At 32.1% G+C, this 23508-nt stretch overlaps 2 protein-coding genes across 5 annotated transcripts in view; one reads left to right on the plus strand and one right to left on the minus strand.

Annotated features, from left to right (window-relative positions):
* Positions 1 to 23508, minus strand: part of LOC144845837 (uncharacterized) — a 339583-nt gene that overhangs the window by 135227 nt on the left and 180848 nt on the right. The window lies entirely within an intron of this gene.
* Positions 1 to 23508, plus strand: part of LOC144845636 (TRAF3-interacting protein 1-like) — a 46694-nt gene that overhangs the window by 18689 nt on the left and 4497 nt on the right. Inside the window, exons 5-12 of one of the 4 annotated variants that reach the window (XM_078703074.1) lie at positions 568 to 690; positions 1526 to 1747; positions 5980 to 6051; positions 6859 to 6937; positions 11290 to 11307; positions 15637 to 15697; positions 20028 to 20108; positions 22877 to 22997. In XM_078703074.1, coding sequence (XP_078559200.1) covers positions 568 to 690; positions 1526 to 1747; positions 5980 to 6051; positions 6859 to 6937; positions 11290 to 11307; positions 15637 to 15697; positions 20028 to 20108; positions 22877 to 22997 — 777 coding nt within the window. The remainder of the gene's footprint in view (positions 1 to 567; positions 691 to 1525; positions 1748 to 5979; positions 6052 to 6858; positions 6938 to 11289; positions 11308 to 15636; positions 15698 to 20027; positions 20109 to 22876; positions 22998 to 23508) is intronic. The other 3 variants (XM_078703084.1, XM_078703080.1, XM_078703087.1) reach the window with 3 other exon arrangements.

A 23508-nucleotide genomic window follows, 5' to 3' on the forward strand; every position in this document is an offset into this window, starting at 1 on the left:
GGACAGTTCAATCGCAAAACGGTCAAGTGGTGGAAACGCATCTTCCTATGGCTCTTGGAGATTTGCCAGTCTAATGCTTACATCTTGTATTGTCTGACACGTGCAGATGACACTCCCAAGTTGAGTTTGAAGAAGTTCAAGAACAATCTCTTGATTCAAATTGAGAAGGCAGCTGTTGAGAACCTTCCCCCAATGCAGATGTATCCAGGCCAAGACCAGGGAGACCCAGTACACTTGAGAGATTTCAAGGGAATAGGCACCTTGTGAAGTATGAGAAGAATGACAGAAATTGCGTGGTTTGTAGCACTCCTGTCGCTCGCAAAAGAACAAACTTTGTTCTGGTTGCACTGGCAACCCACATCTCTATCCAGGAATGCTTCTACCAGTACCATAAAGCCAAATATGAAAATGCGTTAGTCTTTATAGGCTTCATTGAGCATGATTACAAACCACCTTCATAACGCAGCTACCGCGTTGTAATGGGGTATCCACAGAGGAAGAATAATTTTGTTCTTGCTTTGTTTTCAGATAGTTTACTAACTTGGAATGTTTTTTTTTTATATACAGTTAGATAGCAGTGAAGCTGTGAAGAAAGTATTAAATGGTGAAACACTAAAGTCAAGTAAATTACCAAAGAAAGAGGAGAAAGAGGGAAAACCAAGTGCAGACAAAAGTTTAAAAGACAATAAAGTATGCAATATGAATCAATTCACTGTCGCAATTTTTATTATGCTTCAGTTTCAAGCCTAATTCCTTGAAAAATGTTAATTGTCATTTTTAGTCGCGTGCAACATGATTCTATAGCTCACTATGTCGGTCTGTAAACACTAACTCAAATTTGTGCATGCGACTGCAGCCATGTATATGGCCTTGTTTTATTACAATGTGTTAGCTTCTGTAAATATGAGGCCAATAACAATTTAAAAGTTTACTAATAGAACTACATTTTAGCTTAACTACAGTATTTTTTTCACTTGACTTGATTTAAAATGACAATAAATAAAAAATATAAAATGTTAAGTACGCCATGATACCAAGGGCTAGTCATAAATTGAAAAAAGGGACACCACAAGACAGGTGCGTATATATTTGTTTAGATCGTTGGCAGTCATGCATGCATAAAGTATAGCGCTCTGAACGCCGTGGTTACCTACATTATCGGTATGTGTGGCTATGAAGTATAGTAATAGTATGTGTACTCTAGTTTACATGACCATATCAAGTCAAAAAGCAAATATTTTCTACTCTTCCCTTTTGAACTGAGCGTTCTTGAAATACACGTTTTACTGTATGTTGTTCAAACTCTTTCTTGACAAAATGATAAGTAAGAGTAGTGCACCAACAATAATGTGATCAATGTGAGATGATTTATTCTAAAATATAATAATCATACTTCAATTTATAAAAAGTTGTTGCTATTGAGAATCTTCATTTTAAATTGACAAGTTTGAAATTATATTTCATTCCATGTCCTTTGATTGAAATTTTACTCTTAATAATTTGATTAAGCTTATTTTTATTTTAGGATCAAAACGACAACTCTGAGAAACGAGGTGGCTCTGGAAAAGAGAACATAGAAAGAAAGGCTAACAAACAAAGAAGTGCAAGTAAAGAAAGAAAAAGATCAAGAGAAAGAGGTGGAAACCACAAAGAACAGGAAAAAAAAGATAGAGGAAAGGAAAAAATAAAAGATGAAGAAAATAAAGATAAGGATTCAGAAAAGGACAGAGAAAGAGAAAAACGAAAGGTCTGGTTGGTTGTTTTATTTGTACAATTATTTTTTGCCAACCTAGTCATGGAACCCACGATACAGACATGCTGAAATTTATTTGTGCCCAAAAGTAGTTATTTGGTTAAGGCCACATATCCACTTTAAGGATTACAACTTTTTTTATCAGAAAGAAAATACTGCAACTTTTCCTACGAGCTGACTTCATAGATAACGAAGGCTTCGTAGGTTACGTTGTTTGGCTTCATAACCTCAATAAACAACTTTCAATGAGCTACGTTCTGAAATTCGTAGGGAGTTTTAACCGTAATAAACAACCCTACAATGTTCTCTGTGAAGTAACAAGGTGTGACAATTAACGTGGTAATTTTGACTTGCAGAGGATCTAGTTGTAAATTACTAAAAAATATACAATATATTTTAATCGGAATCTTTTCCTTCGTGCGCATTTACCTACTTCACAGCGATTATAAGTCAAAATTCCCCACGATGTAACGTAGCAAGTTATACTTCATTCTAATAGTATCAGAGCGTTCAGTTGATCGCTAGATTAAAAGGACTACCGACAGAAGATCGTAATAATACAGATCAAGATTTTTTAGTCTCTGTACTCTATTTGTAACCTCACATGTTTTTTTAAACTCAAATACGACTGGCAGTCAATAAACTTTATCAGCGCACGCGTAAAGTTTGCTGCTGTCAATAAAATCGTGTTCTTGGATTTTGTATCACATGACATGAAACGTAACACTCTCTAAACTATTCCTTTCCCATGTCTTGCATGATCGGGCCTTTTTCTTTATACATGACATAATAATTGAATATAGGTGGAGGTGTACTCTGGGTTTTTTTAATTTTATTAATATTATGGTCCGGTGGAAAAAAGTAAGGGGGGTGTGGGATATCAATCTTTATATTGTTTTAGCTCTGTAATTAGGTATCCCAATGTAAAAATTCAAATTAATGATGGTACTTTTTCTTTCAGTTAATCACAAGGAACTTACTGAACAAAAACTTTTGCAATTTAAATGATTGAAATCAGATTATCCATTCAAAAGTTATGGTCCGTTAAAGTGCCCAAAAACAATTATATTTGGAACCATTTTTGAAGGGTTATAACTTTTTTTTTTAGATATCACCCTCCAAAATTCGTCCTAGGGCTATTTGCGCGTGTTTTTCCCAATGTCTCAAAAATGCCCAAAAAGTTCCCGTCTTTAAATGATTCGTAACTTTTGAACCAGTTTGTGAATTAACTTCTTTTTTTTTTGCATTGCATAAAATGTAATATGTATTTTAGTAAGGTTATTTATATTGACAGATAGGTATTTCTGAAATACAACATAAAATATTGTTAAAAAATGTTAAAATGTGAAAGAAATATATATTGTGTTAAAAAACTGTAAGGGTATTGTTTCTTTTCATTAAATATTATTTTTCGTAAGTAAACATTTTTTTATAATTCTAGTATTTAAATTTATAATTATAATCATATATTATTTTAATTGATTTTCGAACCACCAAAAATAAGAATTAAGCCCGTGCTTATTATGTGTTCGATTCCATTGCGTCCGCCGGACCGGACGTAGACTCGGCCGCGCCTACAAGTTAAGTTATATATATATATAGGCCTAAAAAAAAAAGCCTAACGCTAAATTCTGCCTAAGAAAATCGGGAAGAAACAGACGAATTTTAAATTTAACAAAGTAATTACCTCAATAGTATAATGTTAACATGTTTAATTTTATTTCCCTTTCGATAATTCTAACCGAAAGTTGCACTTTAAATTGAAATATACGGAATAAAATTTAGGCCAAGAAACAGTGTATACGTACAACGGCAACCCTGACCAAAGCGCGTTTCGGCCGTCTACATAGAATGGGTTACGGCCGCTGCATAGCAAATTCAAAGCTTCTTAAATTTCTTCGGTACATTTCTTCCTAACGTACTTGCTTTATATAGTAGATTGATAAATATTCCACTTATTAAATAATTTAATAAATCGGTAAAATTGACGTTTCGAAGCAAATATTCAATGAGAGGCGACATTTTTCGACATGCCTCGTGTGCGGTGAAGACTAGTTCAGAAAATGGAACAGTCGACTGCGGGGGTTATCCAATCATTAATTAACATGCTAATACATGCATACCATGCACATTGCCTGGGTGACGGTAATTTAGTAATAAGCGGAGAACTGATATTTATGGTAGGGATTATTTTTTTCAGTGGTTGGTCTTATTGGCCTCTTCGCACGAGGTCCACGCAAGGTCAAATAAAACGATGTGGTTTATCAAACAGAAATATAAATTAGCTTCAAATCAATACCAAATTAGCCAGATTTTGATAATGAGAAAGACTCAAAAATTCATTTTTATCGTTAAAATTGACATTTGAGGCGGATGTACATAATAATATTAACCGATTTACGTATCAAAATAAAGAGTATTTAAAGCCTGATAACATGCAACAAAAATTACTCCACCACCTATTATGGACCTTGTGCGATCGTGTTTTGAAAATGGGTAGGTGTTTTCCAAAGTTATTTTTAGCGTGCGGATTTCGTTTTGCCGGCTTTTGTACCTCATTTTTAACCATTTTTTTTTCTATTAAAATATTTAATAAACATAGATTAAAAATATATAAAAATAATCCCTTAAACAAGATCTTTCCAGACATATAATTTTTATTCACATGGGGACATAAGAAATAGTATATTTTTAACTTCAAAGACACGTCACTTTTTGAAATTTCACGAACGTGTTAAAATCGCGGTAACGAAAATCCGCTTCATTGGGATACCTACTGTAATATAAATTTTCTCTGTATACATATTTGTTTTATCTAGATTTCAACACAATATCAAAATATTTTATATAATCTTTTAACCTCAGTCTGTGTAATATCACTTAAATATTCATTGATAGATAGACATATATAACCTTTACCGTATTGTTTTTCATTGCAATAAAAGTGGGTTGCCCCCACAAAAGAGAAAAATTATAACATTTTGAAGTGCTTTAAAATGACCTGAAATGTACACAAAATTGATTTGAAATTAATTTTGCACATTTTGAAATTTTAAATACGCGTAGTTTTTTGCGTAGCATGCTATTTTTGTCATGTCAAACATTGCTCTATATTATGAAATACACTTTTGTAAAGTTTCATTGAAAAATGAATTTTTTTTCACACTTTATGATCAACCATAAAACTGCGCATAACTTACGCGACTCTGTCATATAACAAAGTTTCTTGCACATCTACAGTTAGAGGTCAATCTTCTGACAAAGTTACACAATCTTATGTCAACAAGAATTAGAGATACACGACGAACAAAATTCGGGAAAGGAAAAAAAAAATATATCCTGACAATAACAAGGGGTTATCCACCAAGTGCGGATAAGCAATAAATTGGTTATAGATAATACATATAATATATATATAATAATTGGTCAATTTTAAACTTTATAAACCATTTTATCTCGAAAAATGCTTCCTATCTTGATCGATTACCATATTTGTAATCTACGAAAAATTCTGGTCTAGAAAAGTTGGATGGCAATTTTTCCCCTTTCGGGTTGTTTCCCCTCCCCCTCCTGCTACCAGACTATTAGTAGGTACAAACAAAATAATTTGAAATCCATCCAGAATGCAACCGGGCCCAACATTGCTTAATGCACAATGCATTTTCGTTGATCGCAAGCATGTATGTACAGGTACTTTTTTAAATAAATTTTTTAATAAATAATATATACTGCCACCATTAGGCCTACTGTACATTACTGACCTAATCAAGTTGGTGTTTATAAACGAGAATAATAATACTTTTAGCCACTCCATCTATTTTATAGTGCTTTCTTATTTCTTTAAATGAAGGTCTGGTGCTTAATTTACAATTTACTGCTGTCACAAATATTGAGTTTGTGTGCAATGTTTATACAAAAGTTTGAAATATGCAATTGTAAATCATAATAATGTATCCCTATAATTATCATGGCTACTGTAAGTAATTAAAACTCCAATTATTAATGTTCAAAATCTAGAAATTAATCAAAAATTAAATGAAAAAAATGTGGGCAAGCTAAAATATTGTCAGGGCAACTAAACCTCAGACATTGGTCCGAAGGGCAACCCAACATTTTAAAAGGCCTGCATTGCTTTTCATTATTTAATTTGAAATTGATTGTCTATAAAAAAAAAACTACTTTAAAAGACAGAATGGATTATATTGGATATTTTATATTATTTTCAGTCCAGAAAAAAAGATGAACCAGTGCGTGAGAAAAAGGAAGAACATAATGAGGCCCAAATTGAAGATGATGAGGTAATGAAATATTTGAAAGTTTTGAAAGAAAACTAATCCAACTTAGTTTTCAGAGTTTTTATTATTTCAAACAATTTACTTACAGTTAAACTCCAGAAAGGCCTACTAAAATAAAACCTTATAAAATACATCGTTAGGGGAAAATTTTTGGCAGCCAAAATTCTCATATCTCGGTAATTAATTAAATTTTAATAATAGATTAAAAACTTATTCATAAAAAATAGAATGCAGCAATCAAAGCTGTTCTTTTTTCGTACGAGTCTGTACATATATTATACTTTTTAGGTTGTAGTTTTTGCCGTTATATTAGAATTAGTTAATCAAAGGAGTCACACAATTCATAAGGCATTTCTATTTGTAGGAGAATTCATTGAGTGACATGATTTACAATTTTTACTATATTTTATCACTTCTTGAAATTAATTTGTGTTATATTTTCATATGTAGAGGGTATTTATATATTAACAAATAAACGCCTCTCAAAAATGTCTCGCGTTTATTCAAATAATTACGGTATAATACTTTTTTGCTGTGTGATTTTTAATCAAAACACTAATATGGAATAATACTTTTGAGAAAAATATTGTATTTATAATACAAAACATTTAATTTCACATTTTCTATTGTTACTTGTATTTTGTATTATGTCGAATCGTAAATATTTTTACAATTGGTACAGCTTTTACAATTTGATTTATTATTGTTATTTGATTCTTTGCCTGGTTTATTTTTAAATTTTATTTATAAATAGTACATCCTGTAATTAAATAATAAACAATTAGTTGTGCAAATTTTATATGTTTATAGTCTAAAGAAGGTAGTGGCCGAATGCCAAGACCATCCTCTGCCAAGGGAAAAAGAAGCCGACCAATGCGAGATACTGATGGTGTGTATCATTTTTGTGTTTTAAACTAAAATTAAGTAAATAATCTCTCCCTCTCTCTCTAATACAATGTTCTTATTTGTTTTCAAACAAATGTTAGAATTCAATATTATATATATCTATGTTGAATTTCATTTGGTTTATTTGGTTTTATAATATTTCAGTGAAAATTGTACTGTGTTATTCCTGTTATCCCACATGTGGCGGCGAGGCTTAGGCACCATTGTTTCCTTTTTGTTAAAAATTGGCAACAAATAAAGAATTCGATGTTAAATCTAGCCTATCATTTTGTTCGAATTTAAAAATAAAACAGCTTACTGTACAAAATTTACAAATTATTCAACGTATACTATGCTTGACTTGATTGAAAAATCTGTCCATCAGTTCATTCAAATTTAATAAGTTGTAGGCCTTGTAAAGAATCCTTGCCAATTTAATTTACACTTACATAAAAATAATTGTAAAATATGTGAAGAGCTTCTATGGTTATTTTAATTTTTTTTTCTTTTTGTTTTCAACATTTATATCTCGCGCTCAAGCGAGCATTCCAATAAAGTTTCACATTTAACCATCCAATAATATCTAATAAATAAATAACCGGTAACAATAAACGAATAAATATCTTGCAAGTCCTCTTACTTACTACCACAATCATCCCTAGATATTGACTTGATCACCTTCAATAATCTTGCACATCCCATAATAATCAGGTGGCTATTTCATTCACACAAGCTCTGTACATTATTGTATTTCTGCAACCGTCCTTTTTATGTAACAGTCTCCGATTTACTGATGTGTCATTATACTAGTAGGTAAGCATCGCAGCTCCTCTTCTTCCCATTCAATTTCAATATACTGTACTGAAATCTAAGCTATCTATCACTTCCCAAAATTATGCTGTCTTGTACTCACAAGTGTTCTGGTTTCCAAGTGTACCATTAGTCAAGCCATTTAATCGAATACAACTCAATTATCAGCAGTAAAGGAAAACCGAATTTATAAGTTGAGGAGTTATTAATTCCCAGGCAACAATATCGCTGAAGTGTGTATCAAAATATCTATAAACAGGGAATTTTTCGTTTTCATAACTTTGGAGGAGTACCACCCCGATTCCCTCGTCACAAGCGTATGTTCGCAGAATAAACAGTTTACTTAAATCTGGAGAAAAAGAATAGGTTTACTGGTTAGTTTTGACTTTTAAGTGCGTTCCGGTATTTTAACCAAAACAATTGGAGAAGCACATAACGCACTTGACGATTCAATTACTCCCAATTACCTCCGCAATATCCTATAAGACTTGTGTTGCACAACCAATCCAGGTGAAACAGGCATACTTCCTGGACCAGATCCCTTCCACGTTGCACTCATGACCACAAATTTTCCAGGGTTCGGAAAGGATTAGGGGTAATTGTAACATTGGATTGTTCCTGCTGTGAATTTAAAGACTTGGGTTCCTCCTGAGGAGGACCAGTATATGGATTACGTAAGCCAGCACATTTATTTACATCTTGTCTACAATGTTTTGCTAAGTGACCCATTCCATGACATCTATAACATGTAAGGCCGGTATTTGGTTTAAAGGTAGGCCTAGTTGTGGCCCGACAATTTCTTCCTAATGTCCTACCCGATGACAAAGAATATCAGCCATTTCACCAATTGTTTTTGGCTGACGTTTTCAAAGAAATAATGCTAACTCTTGACCACATCCATCAGTAAAGTGCTCTCTCAATAGAAGGTGTTTCAGTCAATCATGTTGCTTCTGCCAATTCAATCCACCTGGTCAGATAATTTCCTATCTTTGCTGTGAACTGATGTCCACTTTCTCTCGTCTCTGGTTTCGCCAATCAAAGTTTATTTCGGAAACCATCTGCTGTTAACTGAAATCTCTTCAGGAGTGCGGTTTTCAATGTCCGGTAACAATCTGTATCCTGCAGAATACACTTCGAGAGATATACCCATTAATAAAGCACTTAAATTTATAGCCCAGTATTCAATACTCCATCCCTGACTAACTGCATATCCTTCATATCGTTTCAAATAGGAGTCAAGGTCACCTTTTCCCTCATTGAAGGCGGGCAACTTGGGAGTTTGAGTAATTACCTTATTGGGGATTGGGTTAACTGTTTTAACTCAAGGAGTTTCCCCTCTCTCTAACACAACTGCATTTCTAATATCTATTGGTTATTTCTGCGCAATTCTAATTTGTGAGCCCTCGCCATTGTTCCTCATTCGTTTTCTTTCTTTTCCAATTTTTCACTTTTCTCTCTCTCACTGACAAACTCTCACAACTCTATGCCGCTATAACCCAACGCCTTGCAAGTCTTTCAAGATCCATGATGCACACCAGCGGTCATTTTAAAATTTGGCAGCCATTTTGAAAATTAGCAGCCATCTTGAAAATCAATGGCAACTATCCAATGGGAGCTATTGAATAAATTATAATTGGTAGGTTTGTTTGAAATTTATGGCTATTTTGAGATTAGCGGCAATTTTTAAATTAGCGGCCCTTTTGAATTTTGATCATTTCGATACCATTTTCAAAAGTACAAACTTATATTATCACATTGGTATTTGGGTTCATTACAATATAAGAGATAGTCACAATTTATTATGTATATAAAAGACAGCCCTGAAAATGGAAATAATTTGTGGAACAAAAATTGTGATAATTCCGAAACCCTGAACCGGATAATCATTAGAGACCCCTAATTTTTTCCGAATTATATGCTCTACAATTTGAAATTAATTTGGAACCAATCTGACTAGTTTTCGACATATAGGATCCAAAACATCGCCGAAAATAACCGTTTTTAGCCACCAACGAAGTAAACAAATTGTATGAACTACGCCATTTTTCGATAAAATAATTACATAAAATTACGGTTTTTAGTAATATATTTTGTATATCAACATTGTAAAATAAAATCTATGATATTACATGTTTATTAAACTCTCAAAGACAACATTACTTCATGGCACACATGAGAAAATTCTTCTGCAGTGTGTTGATTCGCATCAACCAATTAAAGGATGAGAATCCAAAATCGTTCCACCGTGAGCCCTCATAGACTCTCTTTTCCCTCTCTTTGGGTTCAGTATCTTGGACCTATAAATTAGCCGAATTTCAAAGGTTTCGGTCGTAGATATATAGCTTTCGCGTTGATAAAGCTTCTTTATGATTATGTCCTCTGGGAATATAGCTGCCTAAAGGCATGGCGCAAAAATATATATTTATCAATCCAAAGGCAAGTAGTTTACTTTATGAATTACATTTTTGTTCTGTACAGTTGGCCAGACTGTTTACTACTGATATGATTGTTCAACAAAAATAATTGCTATAATAAATCATTATATCTGAAGAAAGAACAATGATTAAAACTCAAAAAGTCAAGCAGCGTTTTTCTTTTTATATTGTCATTCATATTTAGTCCATTCCAAAAACCACCCTCACCATGGCATATGCTTGTACCCTAATGAAACTTACACAGTACAGTTCAGAATTTCTTGATGTTATTGTTACGTCGTTAAAAATCTTGGATTTAACAAGAAAATTTGATTAGATATGCAATTTGTATCCACCTCATGCCAGAAATGTTTTACCATGAATGTGATTTTTGACTGGATTAATGTACAGTATTTTTATTTATATATAATTGCCATTTCCTTTTGTATTTTTGTTGATTTGGATTGAAATCATTTTTGTATTTAAACTAAAGTGGATACTTTCTTTCCCTTTTCAGGGAATTTATTATTTCAATGTATATTGGCCTTTGGCCCTAATACAAACAAATAAAAAATAACTATAACTTAAGATAATGGTTTCTTCTTTCAAAAGCAAAGTAGACGTATTTTCCTAAATTATAAGTAAAATTTGTGTTGGAAAGTAATAAACATAGCTTATTAATAGAAGGAAAAACACGAATAAATCTTGGAATAAAACTTTTTCTTAAATCATTGTAAAATGTGCATTGCAAAATAAAATGATATTCATCCTCAATAATGTTCTTTTTACATAATTTACACGTTCTCTTATACCTTTCTACACCCTCCCATCTGCCCTTTTCAATTTCTAGCTCTAATATCCCTAAACGTAACTTAGTTAATAATCTTCTTTGTTTATTAATTAAATTAATGATGTTGGTCAAGTGATAACTTAAACATATTTCTTTTTTATAAAGAGAAAAGAGCTTTAACTTATTATGTAAACTAAATTTTTGAATGCATTTTTGTTTTTCAATATCACATAAGCGCAACTTAAATTCTCTCAAAAATAAACCTTTACTATTAACAAGATACAAAGAATGATCAATTTGGTTAATATAAAATGCTTTATATATGTTTTTTTCTTCAATTAGATTCTGATTCGGATAAAGGTATGTTTCGATACTCTAAAACATGGTCTTTAGCTTCTTTTTCTTTCTTTGTTTATATCTCATCGGTGTCTGTTATTAGCCTTATGTTGCAAAGGTATATTTTGCTAATGTGATGTATCGTTTCATTTTTTGTATAGTGTAGTTGGTTACCCTTTATAGTACTCTGTAGATTCTGTATGTAGAAAATTCTTTATAGTGTTAAACAGTATTGCCTTTACAAAAAATTTTTTATTTTGGTATATCAAATTGTTTTTTATTGCTTGATTTATTATGTCCAAGCCTGACTAGCCTGTATGCAATTGTTCTAGTTCTTATTGTAATTTACTAAAGTATTACAAGTAAAAAGGGAAATAAAAACTTTTTTTTTTATTTAAAAGGTAAGCTTTTTTTAATGTAATTTTCATTTCATTTATTTATTTATTTATTTATTTGACCAACAAGCCATAAGATAAATGAGATGAATTGGTCAGGGACTGCTAAAGTAATACGATTACTGTAACTACAAGAGTCAGCAGTCCCATGATCTAAACTAAAATAAATTTATAATAAACAAATAATGTATTAAGCCGTGAATATACAAAAAAAAGAACAATTACATAAGAGTAAGATTGATTGAACTGATTAGAATTGATCAGGAATGAATAACAAAAGAATTAAAGGTAATTTCTGTATTTACTGTATATTTTACAAATACTAAAATCAACTCTAATTAGTTATCCGCACCTTAGCGGATAACTCCTTGTGATTGTATGAGATCATCATCAACATTTTTGGTTATCCGCAACACAAAAGTTGTGATTGTATGGATTTTTGTTTTCACCTGTGTTATTCTTTCTTTCCACAATTTTTTGCACAGCCTATCTCTTAAACTTGTAAGCATAGCATTTTGTAACTTTACCAGAATTTTAACCTTTGCCTGAAGATGTCGTAATAAGGTTTTCGTTAGCGCCAGAGTTGCTCAGCATAACGTACGAGTGATTATATGAAATTCTATGATTGATCATAAATTCAGAACAATAAGTTATTTTTTATTGAAACTTAATGAAATCATAATTTATATAAGGGGTCAACGGAATAAAAATGGCTTATTGCACAAGAATGTATGCCCGCACATTTGTAGTAGATTGAATTAATTTTGATGAACTTTAATGGCAAAATGATGACTCACTTTAATGGCAAAATGATGACGCACATGCACGTTAAACTTTAATAATCGTGTGCTAAAAAATGGGTAATTTAATGCAAATTTGTGAAAAATATTCCTATTTTTAATCATTTATAGCTCCTAAGAATGGCTGGTTCATAATTTATGAGCAACCATATAATTTCATAAATCACATGTAACTTATGCTGCGCGACTCTAACGTCATATAACGAAGTTTCTTGCACATCTACAGCTACAGGTCAATCTTTTGACAAAGTTCTACAATCTTATGTTGACCAGAATGACAGATATTCGTGCAACACAATTCTTGGAAAGAAAAAAGAATAACAAAGAACATGAAAAAAGATCGTGACAATAACAAGGGTTATCCGCAACTAAGTTGCGTATAACCCCAAAAAAAGATTGTGACAATAACAAGGGGTTATCCGCCAAATGCGGATAACCAAATAAATATATTTTGTACAAATTTGCATTCAATTACCTATTTTTTAGCAAACGATTAATAAATTTTAACGTGTACGTGCATCGTTATTTTGCAATTAAAGTTCATCAAAATAAATTAAATCTACTACTACAGAAAGTGTGAAAAACAAAATTCAATTGGAAAACCTTTTTTCTACGCTTTGTATAAGCCGTGCCCATAAGTGCGTGCGCAAAACGCAAACAAATTTAGAAAATTTCGATATGCTCAAAATGACCTAAAATGTACGCGAAATTAGATGAAATTAGAAATTAATTTAGCACATGTTGAAATTGAAATAAATATGAGTAATCATGTAATTTTGTGCGCAACATGCTACTTTTATCATGTCAAAAATTGCTCCATATTATGAAATACACTTTTGTAAAGTTTCATTAAAAAATTAATTTTACTTCAGAATTTATGATCAACCATAACATTTCATAAAATCGTGTGTAACTTACGCTGTGCGACTCTAACGTCATATAACGAAGTTTCTTGCACATCTAGAGATAGAGGTCAATCTTCTGACAAAGTTATACAATCTTATTCTTATGTTAACAAGAATTAAAGATACGCTGCAGACAAAATTCAGGGGGAAAAAAGAAGAATAAGATAGGGGGTGAAAAAAATAAGATTAGAATAACATGAGTTACCTAATTTCATCTATACAGTATATTTTAATAACTTTGAATCAGTTATGAATCTGAATGAAAAGTGACCCACTTGATTAGAACTTATTATAGAAGCTGTTGAATTGTACATATGAATTCATATACTAATTGTGTCTATCTGATGTCATGACGTCATCATGGCCGGATGAATTTAAAAAGTTGGATTTTCATCTTTTTCGTGCCCAAAATTCTTAAAATTTTTATGAATGTAATTATTTATGTAACTCTGTTATATCTTCATGTTTCATTTTTATGACTTCATCATGGTAAAAATTGGAATAAAAGATGGGTCTCGCAATTTCTTCTATGCTATATATTCTATAAATTTAAAACCATTAAACCATTACACTGTATATAACAAACTGTATATAATATATACGGTGTATTCTGTAAAAATACTGTATAATGTTATGACAACAAATAGACAGCATTCATAGTTTAATGTATGTTCATATATTTTAACGATTTTATGAATTTCAATTTCAATGATCATAATTAAAAACTAGAAGCCATTTTGTATTGAAAAAAAATTTAATTCATATCAAGAGTCAACTTTCTGTGGATTAAAAATGGCATGTTTCACACAAATGCATTTAACATTTCAAATTGGTTTTTTTTGGGGTAGGGGGTAACATATGTATTCATTTTTATGAACTTTAAATACAAAACCATGAAACTTATGCTTACCCCATTTACTCTTGGATTGTAATAATGTTCTTTTTCTCAGTTAATTCTCTTAAACACGATTAATAACAATTTTAATTTTTTATGACGTTGTCATGTCAAAAAAATTAAATTTAAAAAAAATTAATCTATACAGTATATTTCAATCTGTTATGGCTCCTCAAAACGAAAAATCTTTTGAAATCTCATCGGAAAAATTGTTGGGTTCATTACGAACGTCGGAGGGAAGTCACCAATGGAAAAAAATAGGCCTACTCATCAGTAGGACAACTGTAGTTGGCCGGAAATGACACTTAGCGTGCTAGCAAACGGCAGGACGATCGTACTGTAGCCTAATTTTTCCGCCGGTAAACATACCCGATAAGAAACATTTTTTGCGTTCATTACGAACGTTAGGAGAAAGTCCCCAATGAAAAAAATAGGCCTACTCATCAGTAGGCAACTCTAGTTGGCCGAAAACGACACTTCATAGCGCGCTAGCAAACTGCAAAACGATCGGCCGACCGTAAAGCGTCACGGTAGACAACCCAAGCGTCATGGTACCGTGACGCTTCAAGGGCCTGGGGAGAACACTGTACTATGTATGGCACAATTCAGCAATATAAACATTATTTACTTCAGGTCACAGGATGGCATAATCATTTTCGGCGTTTTATTGTTGAGTATGCATGGATAACGTCAGGGAACTCGTCACGATGACAAAAGTTAAATATCAATGATCACAAAAATTTCACAATATCTTTCAAATAATTTAGCTAATTAGCTTTTCACTTCAGTGTGATCACTCATGAAATCAGATTATCGATCATATCTCCATAACTCGTCATAACATATCAATAAAATTCACTATACAAATAAAAATGCACGTGTACGTTGAATCATGCTTGTGAAATCGCGCATGACCCTTTTATGATTGCATAACAAATATTTTAAAAGCTTAAAATGATGTTTTGATCAATTTAGAGCATGAATTAGGTGTTTGTGTGTATGAAAAAATTACTGCACACAATTATTAAAAAGCGTAAAAAAAATAAAACTTTTTAAAAATCACTTTCTACTCACCACCCTTAAGTACATTCACCAAATTTGAGTCCATTCCGATTTACGTTACACAAAATGTTTAACTACTAATAATTCATAATAAATCATTATTTCTTGTTTTTATTACAGATTCATTGTTTTTTTAAATAATATTTAATGTGTGCAATATTTTACACTTCTGTGGATAATTTTGTAATTGATACTGTATGTATTAGAATTAATTAATATAACTAAATAATTATATTTAGAGTTTCTAGTTTATAGTTGAAAGGCACAAATCATTTACAATGGCATTTATTTTGCAGATTATGACCACGATCAGAAAAGACAAGATGCTGATACACTTCCTCCACAAGTCAATGCAAGGTTGATAATTATCAGCATTTTTATGAATACATAATTACATAGAGTTTGGAAGATAAAACATTGGATTTAAAATTACATGATATAATATTGTCATGATTTGGGTTACCATTGCACAGGTTTTCTAGGTTTTCTATTTTTAGGGTATATGCATTATCATGCAATACCTTTTTGATTTTGTCAGAATCTTTGTTTCTTTATTCATTTATTCTTTCCTTAACATTATTTTTTCCATCAATGATCTTGAGATCTATTTCATCAAGCCACATACATTTTTCAGTATATTCTTTATGGCCAGGAATCGCTGTAAGCTTTTCATAGTGCACAATAAAACATTATGAGGTCGCGCGATTTAATGAAATCACGTTTGTTATATCTTTACAACTAGCTATCAAAATTAAAGCACATTTGGTGCTCATAAATTTCAGATATTGCACCATATAGAAATAAAATTATGTGCGTAGCGCATACAATATACACATGCACATATTTTAAAATTAATTTTCGAATAAATTAAAGCACATTTGAAGCCATTTTAACACTAGTTTGAACAAGGCCATATACATGGCTGCAGTCGCATGAAGTTAGTTTTTACCGACCAACTGACATAGGGAGCTGTAGAGTTGCACGTGACTAAAAATTGCACATAAATTTTACACGATTTCTGTTTTACAATTTCTTTTTAGCAATATCATCCTATAACTTACTTCAACTTTAAATCATGTTATATGAGCACTTTAAAAGTGTAAACTCGAATAATTTTGAAAATGTTATAAAAATGTGTGATTTTTCTGGTCCTCAGAAATGAAACAAAAATTTACCTATAGTCTACCTCTTATTTCACTAGGATTTTATTAAAAAAATACCTATAGTCTACCTTATTTATTCAGTTCGCTGAATCTTATTTTTACCAACTGTAAGCAATATATTTGATAAAAGTATGTTTTACAAGGGAAAATAGTATTTATCAAAACTTTTTGTTTACCACTACAATGTTGTAATTGAGTTGTGTACATATATTCAGCAATTAAAAACAATTTAAAGCATCCTCAAATTATTGTGCACATATGTTTCAGCAAATTGGGAAAACATCCCTATTCGGGGCAAATTGTTTAACCTAAATTTGTTTTAATCGTCAATATTTAATTATCTAACTAAAGTTAATTAATCAATTCATTAGGTGTTAAAAATCACTACCAAAAGTAGTGTACTAACATTCTATATCATTGAGTAAAAATTATAAAAGTTATGCATGATTTACCGAAATTTGCCCTTATGTAAATTTATATAGATTCAAGATTCTGACAAAATCAATCAATATATCTACATTTTTAAAAAACAATATATCTTATATATTTAAATCAAAGCATATAACCTTCGTCATAGTTACAAATTAAATCTAGTTATTTATACATTTTAGTGAGAATGATGTAGCATATGAACACTAATGATTTTGAATTGAGTACACACCATTTTACAAAGCCTTGTAGTTGTACCTATATATTAAAACCTACAAGGAAGTATTACGGCTTGAAGAGAGATCGGTAACGGTAAGCTGAAACCGCATAGCTTGTTCCACATAAAATCTGTATCTATCCTGAACGGAAACCGCCCATCCACATTGTGTGTAAATGGACATAAAGAATAACAATAACATAGATTCTATATTTTTATTAATTAACCCCAAACCCTTACCGCTCTTCAGTATAAATTGGCCTTAATTCCTAATCAGCATTGCCAGAGTGATAAAATTTAACTTAGCCGTAGCCTGGCTCAAGTAATTCAATGCCAGATTGAGCTAAATAATGTCAAATCCCCACCAACCGTTGCATGTCTAAACAAGGTCTGTAAAACCCCAACTGACACAAAATAAGGCCCACGTTGTTCAAAATTTATATTTCTAACTTTGTGTGTAATAACTAGTAATTTCTCCTAATATTTGGGGCACGAAAATTGTAAATGCAGATGAACCAAAGAAACTGTGGTTTTAGCGTAATTAAGACAATTTTGAATTTTATAGAGCTGACAGATGTTCAGAAATTTCAAATAGGAAATAAAAATATATAAGAATCTCTGAGAAAACATTTTTAAAATAGAGCTGCTCGATGCCCAGAAATGGCACTTAACTTGAAATATGAAATAAAAATATATAAGTGTCTCCAGGACCTCAGCCCCACCATGGTTGAGGCTGACGTAAGAAAATTTGGAAAAATAGAGCTGCTACGATACACAGAAATGGCATGTTTAATTTGAAATATGGGAAAAATAAGAAGAAAAATTTTAAAAAAATTACAGCCACTAGGTCAACGGAAATTGGCCTTTTTTAAGGGGTTGGGGAGGAATAATAAATAATTTGTTGTTTAATTGGAAGCCAGTTAAGTTTATATAATATTGGTGTAATATGAGCAAATCTTGAAGTGCCGGATACAAGTCAAGCTGCAGTATTTAAAAGAAGTTGTAGTTTATTAAGTTCTTTATTTGGTAGACCAAACAAAATGGCATTGTAGTAGTCTAACCTAATTAGTGCATGGACAAGTTTAATAAGCGAGGAGTGGGTTAAGGATTTGCGAATTGATCTTATGTTACGAAGGTGGTAGGTAACAGATTTACTAATGTTGTTGATATGTCTGGACATAGTCATTGCTGAGTCAAATACAACTCCGATATTTCTAACCTCCAATGAAGAAATAAGACTTCTGTTTTACCAGGGTTAAAACAGAGCAATCCTGAACATCAACAACACAAGCTTCGATAACCGACTTCGCCTCATTAAACTCTGCTGGATTGAAGCTGATGTACAGTTGCGTGTCATCTGCGTACGCATGATATTGAACACAATGTCTCCTAATGATATCACTCAAGGGCGAGATGTAAACTAAAAACAATACTGGACCCAGTATTGATCCTTGAGGAACACCGCATTTCAGGTCGATAGAGGTGGATCTGACATTACCAATCTGGACCTTCCTAGAAGACAAATATGACTTGAACCAAGTCAGAGCAGATCCACGGATACCAATAGACAAGAGTCTTGCAATAAGAATGGAATGATCAATGGTATCAAAAGCTGCCGACAGGTCGAGGTACACAGCCAAAACACAATTTCCTTTATCCAGAGCTAAAATAATATCATTATGCACCTTAAGAATGGCTGACTCTGTACTGTGGTGCTTTCTATATGCTGATTAAAGAGGGTCGAAAAGATTATTGTCGTCAGGAAAATGTATGAGATCTAAAGCAACGCATTTCTCAAGGATCTTGGACAAGAAAGCGACATTAGAAGTAGGTCAAAAATTTGCCATGGAAGTATGATCCAATGAACCTTGCCACGCATTGGTGAGCAGCCTGCCGAATAGTCAATTGAGTCCGAAACGAAACCGATAGAGGAAATATAGTATGGAAGAAAATTTGACATGTTTTTGTAAAATATGATATGTTCGAAATTGCAAAATTTAAACAAAATATTATTCTTGTTCTATGGTATATTATTTTTTTGGTTGTTCAAAAGCACAAAATTATGCCAGATTATGCTAAAAACGGCTAAATAAAGCCCTGGCATTATGCCAGATGCAGTGGGCCTCCAAAAAATGCCAAATAGCATAATAATGCCAGAAATGTTCCTAACCCATATCTAGTTGGACTTTTACTTTTTCAGTATTTTGTATTGGTTATACCATAAATCATAAAACAGTCATTTTGAGAATACATCTGTTTACCGTCTATAACACTTCTACTCTTTTCAATGGCTAGCTTCTCAGCCTAGCCTTCAAAAAATGTTTTAAATGGAAGTAGCAGATTAATTGAATAAAAGTTTACTTTAGCACTGACCGTGAGTACGTCGGAGGGCTATTACACTTTATTATAGGCATGCATTATTGCCAGCAACTTAAACAATATGCACACACTTGCGCTGTCCCTTTGTATGAATCGTTCAACATTGGGTCCAGCTCATTGTTGTTTACGCATGATATATCATGTTCCATCCAGGCAAAGTTTATCGACACATTCGTCGTGTACTGTGTATCAACATACGCTACAGCAAAAGGGTATGAATTATGTTCGAAATCTAGAGTACAGCTATTAATTATGTTCACGATCTGCAGTACAGCTATTAATTTAATTACTGTTTCGTTCCCACGCATAACCATTCACCGCGAGTTACTTAGATAGTGCATTGTTTCTCTCTTTTTATCATAATTTACCATAAAACGAACATTTAAGACAAGGAATGACCTGGTTTAATGTTTTTAGAGTAATATATATTCATTATTTTTACAAAACGTCACAATTGTAGTGAAGCATACTGTTAGAAATAATATTTTTATTTTCACAGTCGACAAATGACCAGGCCTAGCAGTGCCCGACCAGCTCCACCTAAAGTAAAGCAAGAAGCAGTACAAGACCCAAACATAAGGTAAATTTGCATTTTTATTTTACAAAATTAAACCAAATTGTATTTTACCTTAAGCCAGTTGACGTTGAGTTATACATACATGATCGTTCTTGTTTTCTTGGTTCTATCGAGCGTAGCTGGGTTCTTGATGCTGCAACCTAGCCTAGAACATTTTAATGCTGATATCTTGATCTATGCTTACACTAGACAAAATTTAAATTAAATGGCGTTTGTATTATAATTTAATTTGACTCTCTCTCTACACTATCAAACTTTATGTGACAAAAAAATATTATGTGCCCATGGACATGATGATGTCATATTACTACCGTATTTGTGTATATCACTACAATGTTTGGGCTCATCACATTTTTTTGTCACATGAAGTTTGATAGTGTAAACAGAGCTTTACATTTTATCGGACCTTAAAAGTGTACAAAAAAGATGAAAAACATTATCAGTGTGTACATAGTTTGTTCACAGATTTAACGATTGTTAAGTTAAACTCAGTCCAACTTAATTGATTTTTACCCCTTTTCCTATAAAATCGTCATTAACTCAACGCAACTTGCCGCAATTCAACGTCAACTGGAAAACATGATTTTTTATTTTTTTTATTTATTTGGTATAACACTCAAAATGCAACAAAAGTTGAAAATCTTATGAGTTTACAAAAAGTACAACAATAATATATCTATACTAAAATGAACAGAAAAAAAACCCAATAATTACATCTTACAAAAATATAATATTGCACAAATTTAAAATTATTGATTATTATTTGATCTAATTATTAGAAATTCAGAAATATATACAGGTTTAAATTATTTATTATTTATAAAGTCCTCTTAGAAATTAAATTCAAAATGTCATTACAAAGATCAATACAATTACTGTATTATTATTTATTTATTTAAAAGTCTTATTGCACAAGGAAGGAATTTCCATAACGGTTAGTCCTACATCTAGGTACACTGTACTTGTTGAAGAAATGCAGTCAAGTCCTCTCGGGCTTGATGTTCTCAGGTATCCACAAAGTGAAACGCCCAGATGTCACCAGACTGTTTCCAAATTTGGCATATACACTTAACCGTCTGTCTTGTAAGGATGTTACATTCAAGTTTTTTAAAGTGTCTTGGTACCCCGTGTAGTTGTTATAGCTGATGATGATCTTAAAGGCTCTTTTTTGAAGAAATTCCAACTGGGTGAATTGCTGTTTAGTGATTATCATGTTACGACTCTAGTTCTCAAGCCCTGCAGTATCTTAAATGGATGAACCTTGAATCAAAACTTTCTTACAATGAAACTATTACTATGTTTAAGATTTTCCATAACTTAGCACCTTCATATCTTGGAAACAGATTTACCTTAAGAGATCCCCAATATAACACAAGATCAAAGGATACATTATATGTTGAAAAACCAAAAACTGAAATACAAAAAATGGAGTTTAACCTATTGCGGTGCTAAGTTATGGAATAACCTAAACATAGAATCTAGAAATGCGACAAGTCTTGCTAAATTCAATGCACAAGACTTGTAGGCAGGTTAATTTCTATGTTTTATGATGTATCTTTTTTATATTATACAGTACTTGAATTTGCATCTTTTAATTTTAAATTGTTTTTTCTTTTTATAAATTCTGTTCATTCATTAATCCTTTTTACTTTTAAATCAAATTATTATTACTTGCTTGAATGTATTGTGTACTGTAGCTTACAGTATGTTAAAATTGTTTTTATGTTTTTATCATGGGAAAATTTGTTGTTAATTTTAAGAATAATTTACGAAAAACACCTTTTGGTGATCAAGTTCTCCGTGTTGAAATAAAGCATTTATTATTATTATCATCCCGAGGTGCACCATATCGTTTTAAAATATACCACATAAACAAACAACGAGAGGACTTGGATATCATTTCTTTAACTTGATAATCCCAGTTACACCCAGTAACTTAACAGACTTTTCTTCTATAACATTGTCACCAATTGTTAACGGCACAAAATTGGGTTCATTCCTCATAAAATGAACATGCATTACATTGCATTTAGTAGGGTTAGGTTGCATGTTATTCTCATCACACCTGGTCTGAAGTGCATCGAGATGACTCTGAAGAGAATGACTAACCAAATTAGTATCACCACCTTGAGGTACACGATTAATCTCACCGATCGTCAAATCATCTACGAACTTCCATCTCTCTGGAACGTGCTCTAACAGGTCATTTACCATCACCGTGAAAAGTGTAGGCCCTAGTTTAGTGCCCTGGGGCACTCAACAAGCGACTGGTTTGAAAGATGATAAACTTCCATTAAACCTAACACATTGTGACCTTCCAGCTAAAAAGCTACAAATGGTTGGGATCACAGATGGACAGATGTTGTATTTAATTCATTTGTTGATTAAGGTAGTGTGATTAATTCGGTCGAATGCCTTACTAAAATCAACTGTACAAATCGAGGCATACGTTCCTGGACAATCGGTACCCGACAGAATCCTGTTACATAGGTCAATCAAGTAATGTGTAGTTGAGCAACCTTTAGAGTTTCCAAATTGTTGAGGGTCCAAATGGGGTTGAATATCCACTCGGCAAATAAAACTCTCAAAAATACGACCAAATAAAGGTGTAATGGATATTGGTTAATATTCATCTGGGCTAGAGGCTTTAGAGGTCTTAGAATAGGCGTAATAGCTGCACGTTTCCACACATTAGGAAAAACATGGGTGTTTAGGTGTCTTTGGGAAACATCAATATTTACATTTAATTGAAGTGAGAGCTTTCTTTTCAGGATTGGTAGTGGAAAGCAAGTAAACAATGTAATTGTTGACAATGGTGCCAATTCAGAAGATGATGATGATGATACCTTTCTTGTGGAAGAATCACAGCCACTTACCCAAGATAATCAACAGGTAAATTTGATTATATTCACTTTTCTTTATATTAGGTTTGTCACTTTTTATACATACAGTAATTTGTAATATTTTTAGAAGGTTTTTATTAGCAAATACTGAATCTATTATAGATTTGTGCAGCAATTTCATATTTAAATTTCCTATGAAGGTGATGAAGGTGAAGGTCTATTACCCCTTTCTCATTGCCTAGCTCAGGCATGTGTAAACTCTCATCATTGTGAAAGAGTCATAAATGATTAACATTGAGTAGTAACATTTTCTAGTTGTATAGGAATCCTATAGGCTTTGTGAATAAACGCAAGGAATAAAACCTCATTCGTTGCTTTTTCCTGCATCATGCAATCCAATACTGGGATAGTTCTGTCTGGTAAAAATACACAAATTTCAATACTGTATTCACCCTGTTGGTTGCTTCCTCCTTTCGGATCCAAGAAAGTAACAAATTGACTCTGTAGACTACACAAGTTGTCAAGAATTATGATTTGGCTTTACACCTTTAAATGACTGA

This window comes from Antedon bifida, chromosome 1 (assembly GCF_963402885.1).
Source record: "Antedon bifida chromosome 1, ecAntBifi1.1, whole genome shotgun sequence".
In the NCBI taxonomy this organism is placed as follows: Eukaryota; Metazoa; Echinodermata; class Crinoidea; order Comatulida; family Antedonidae; genus Antedon; species Antedon bifida.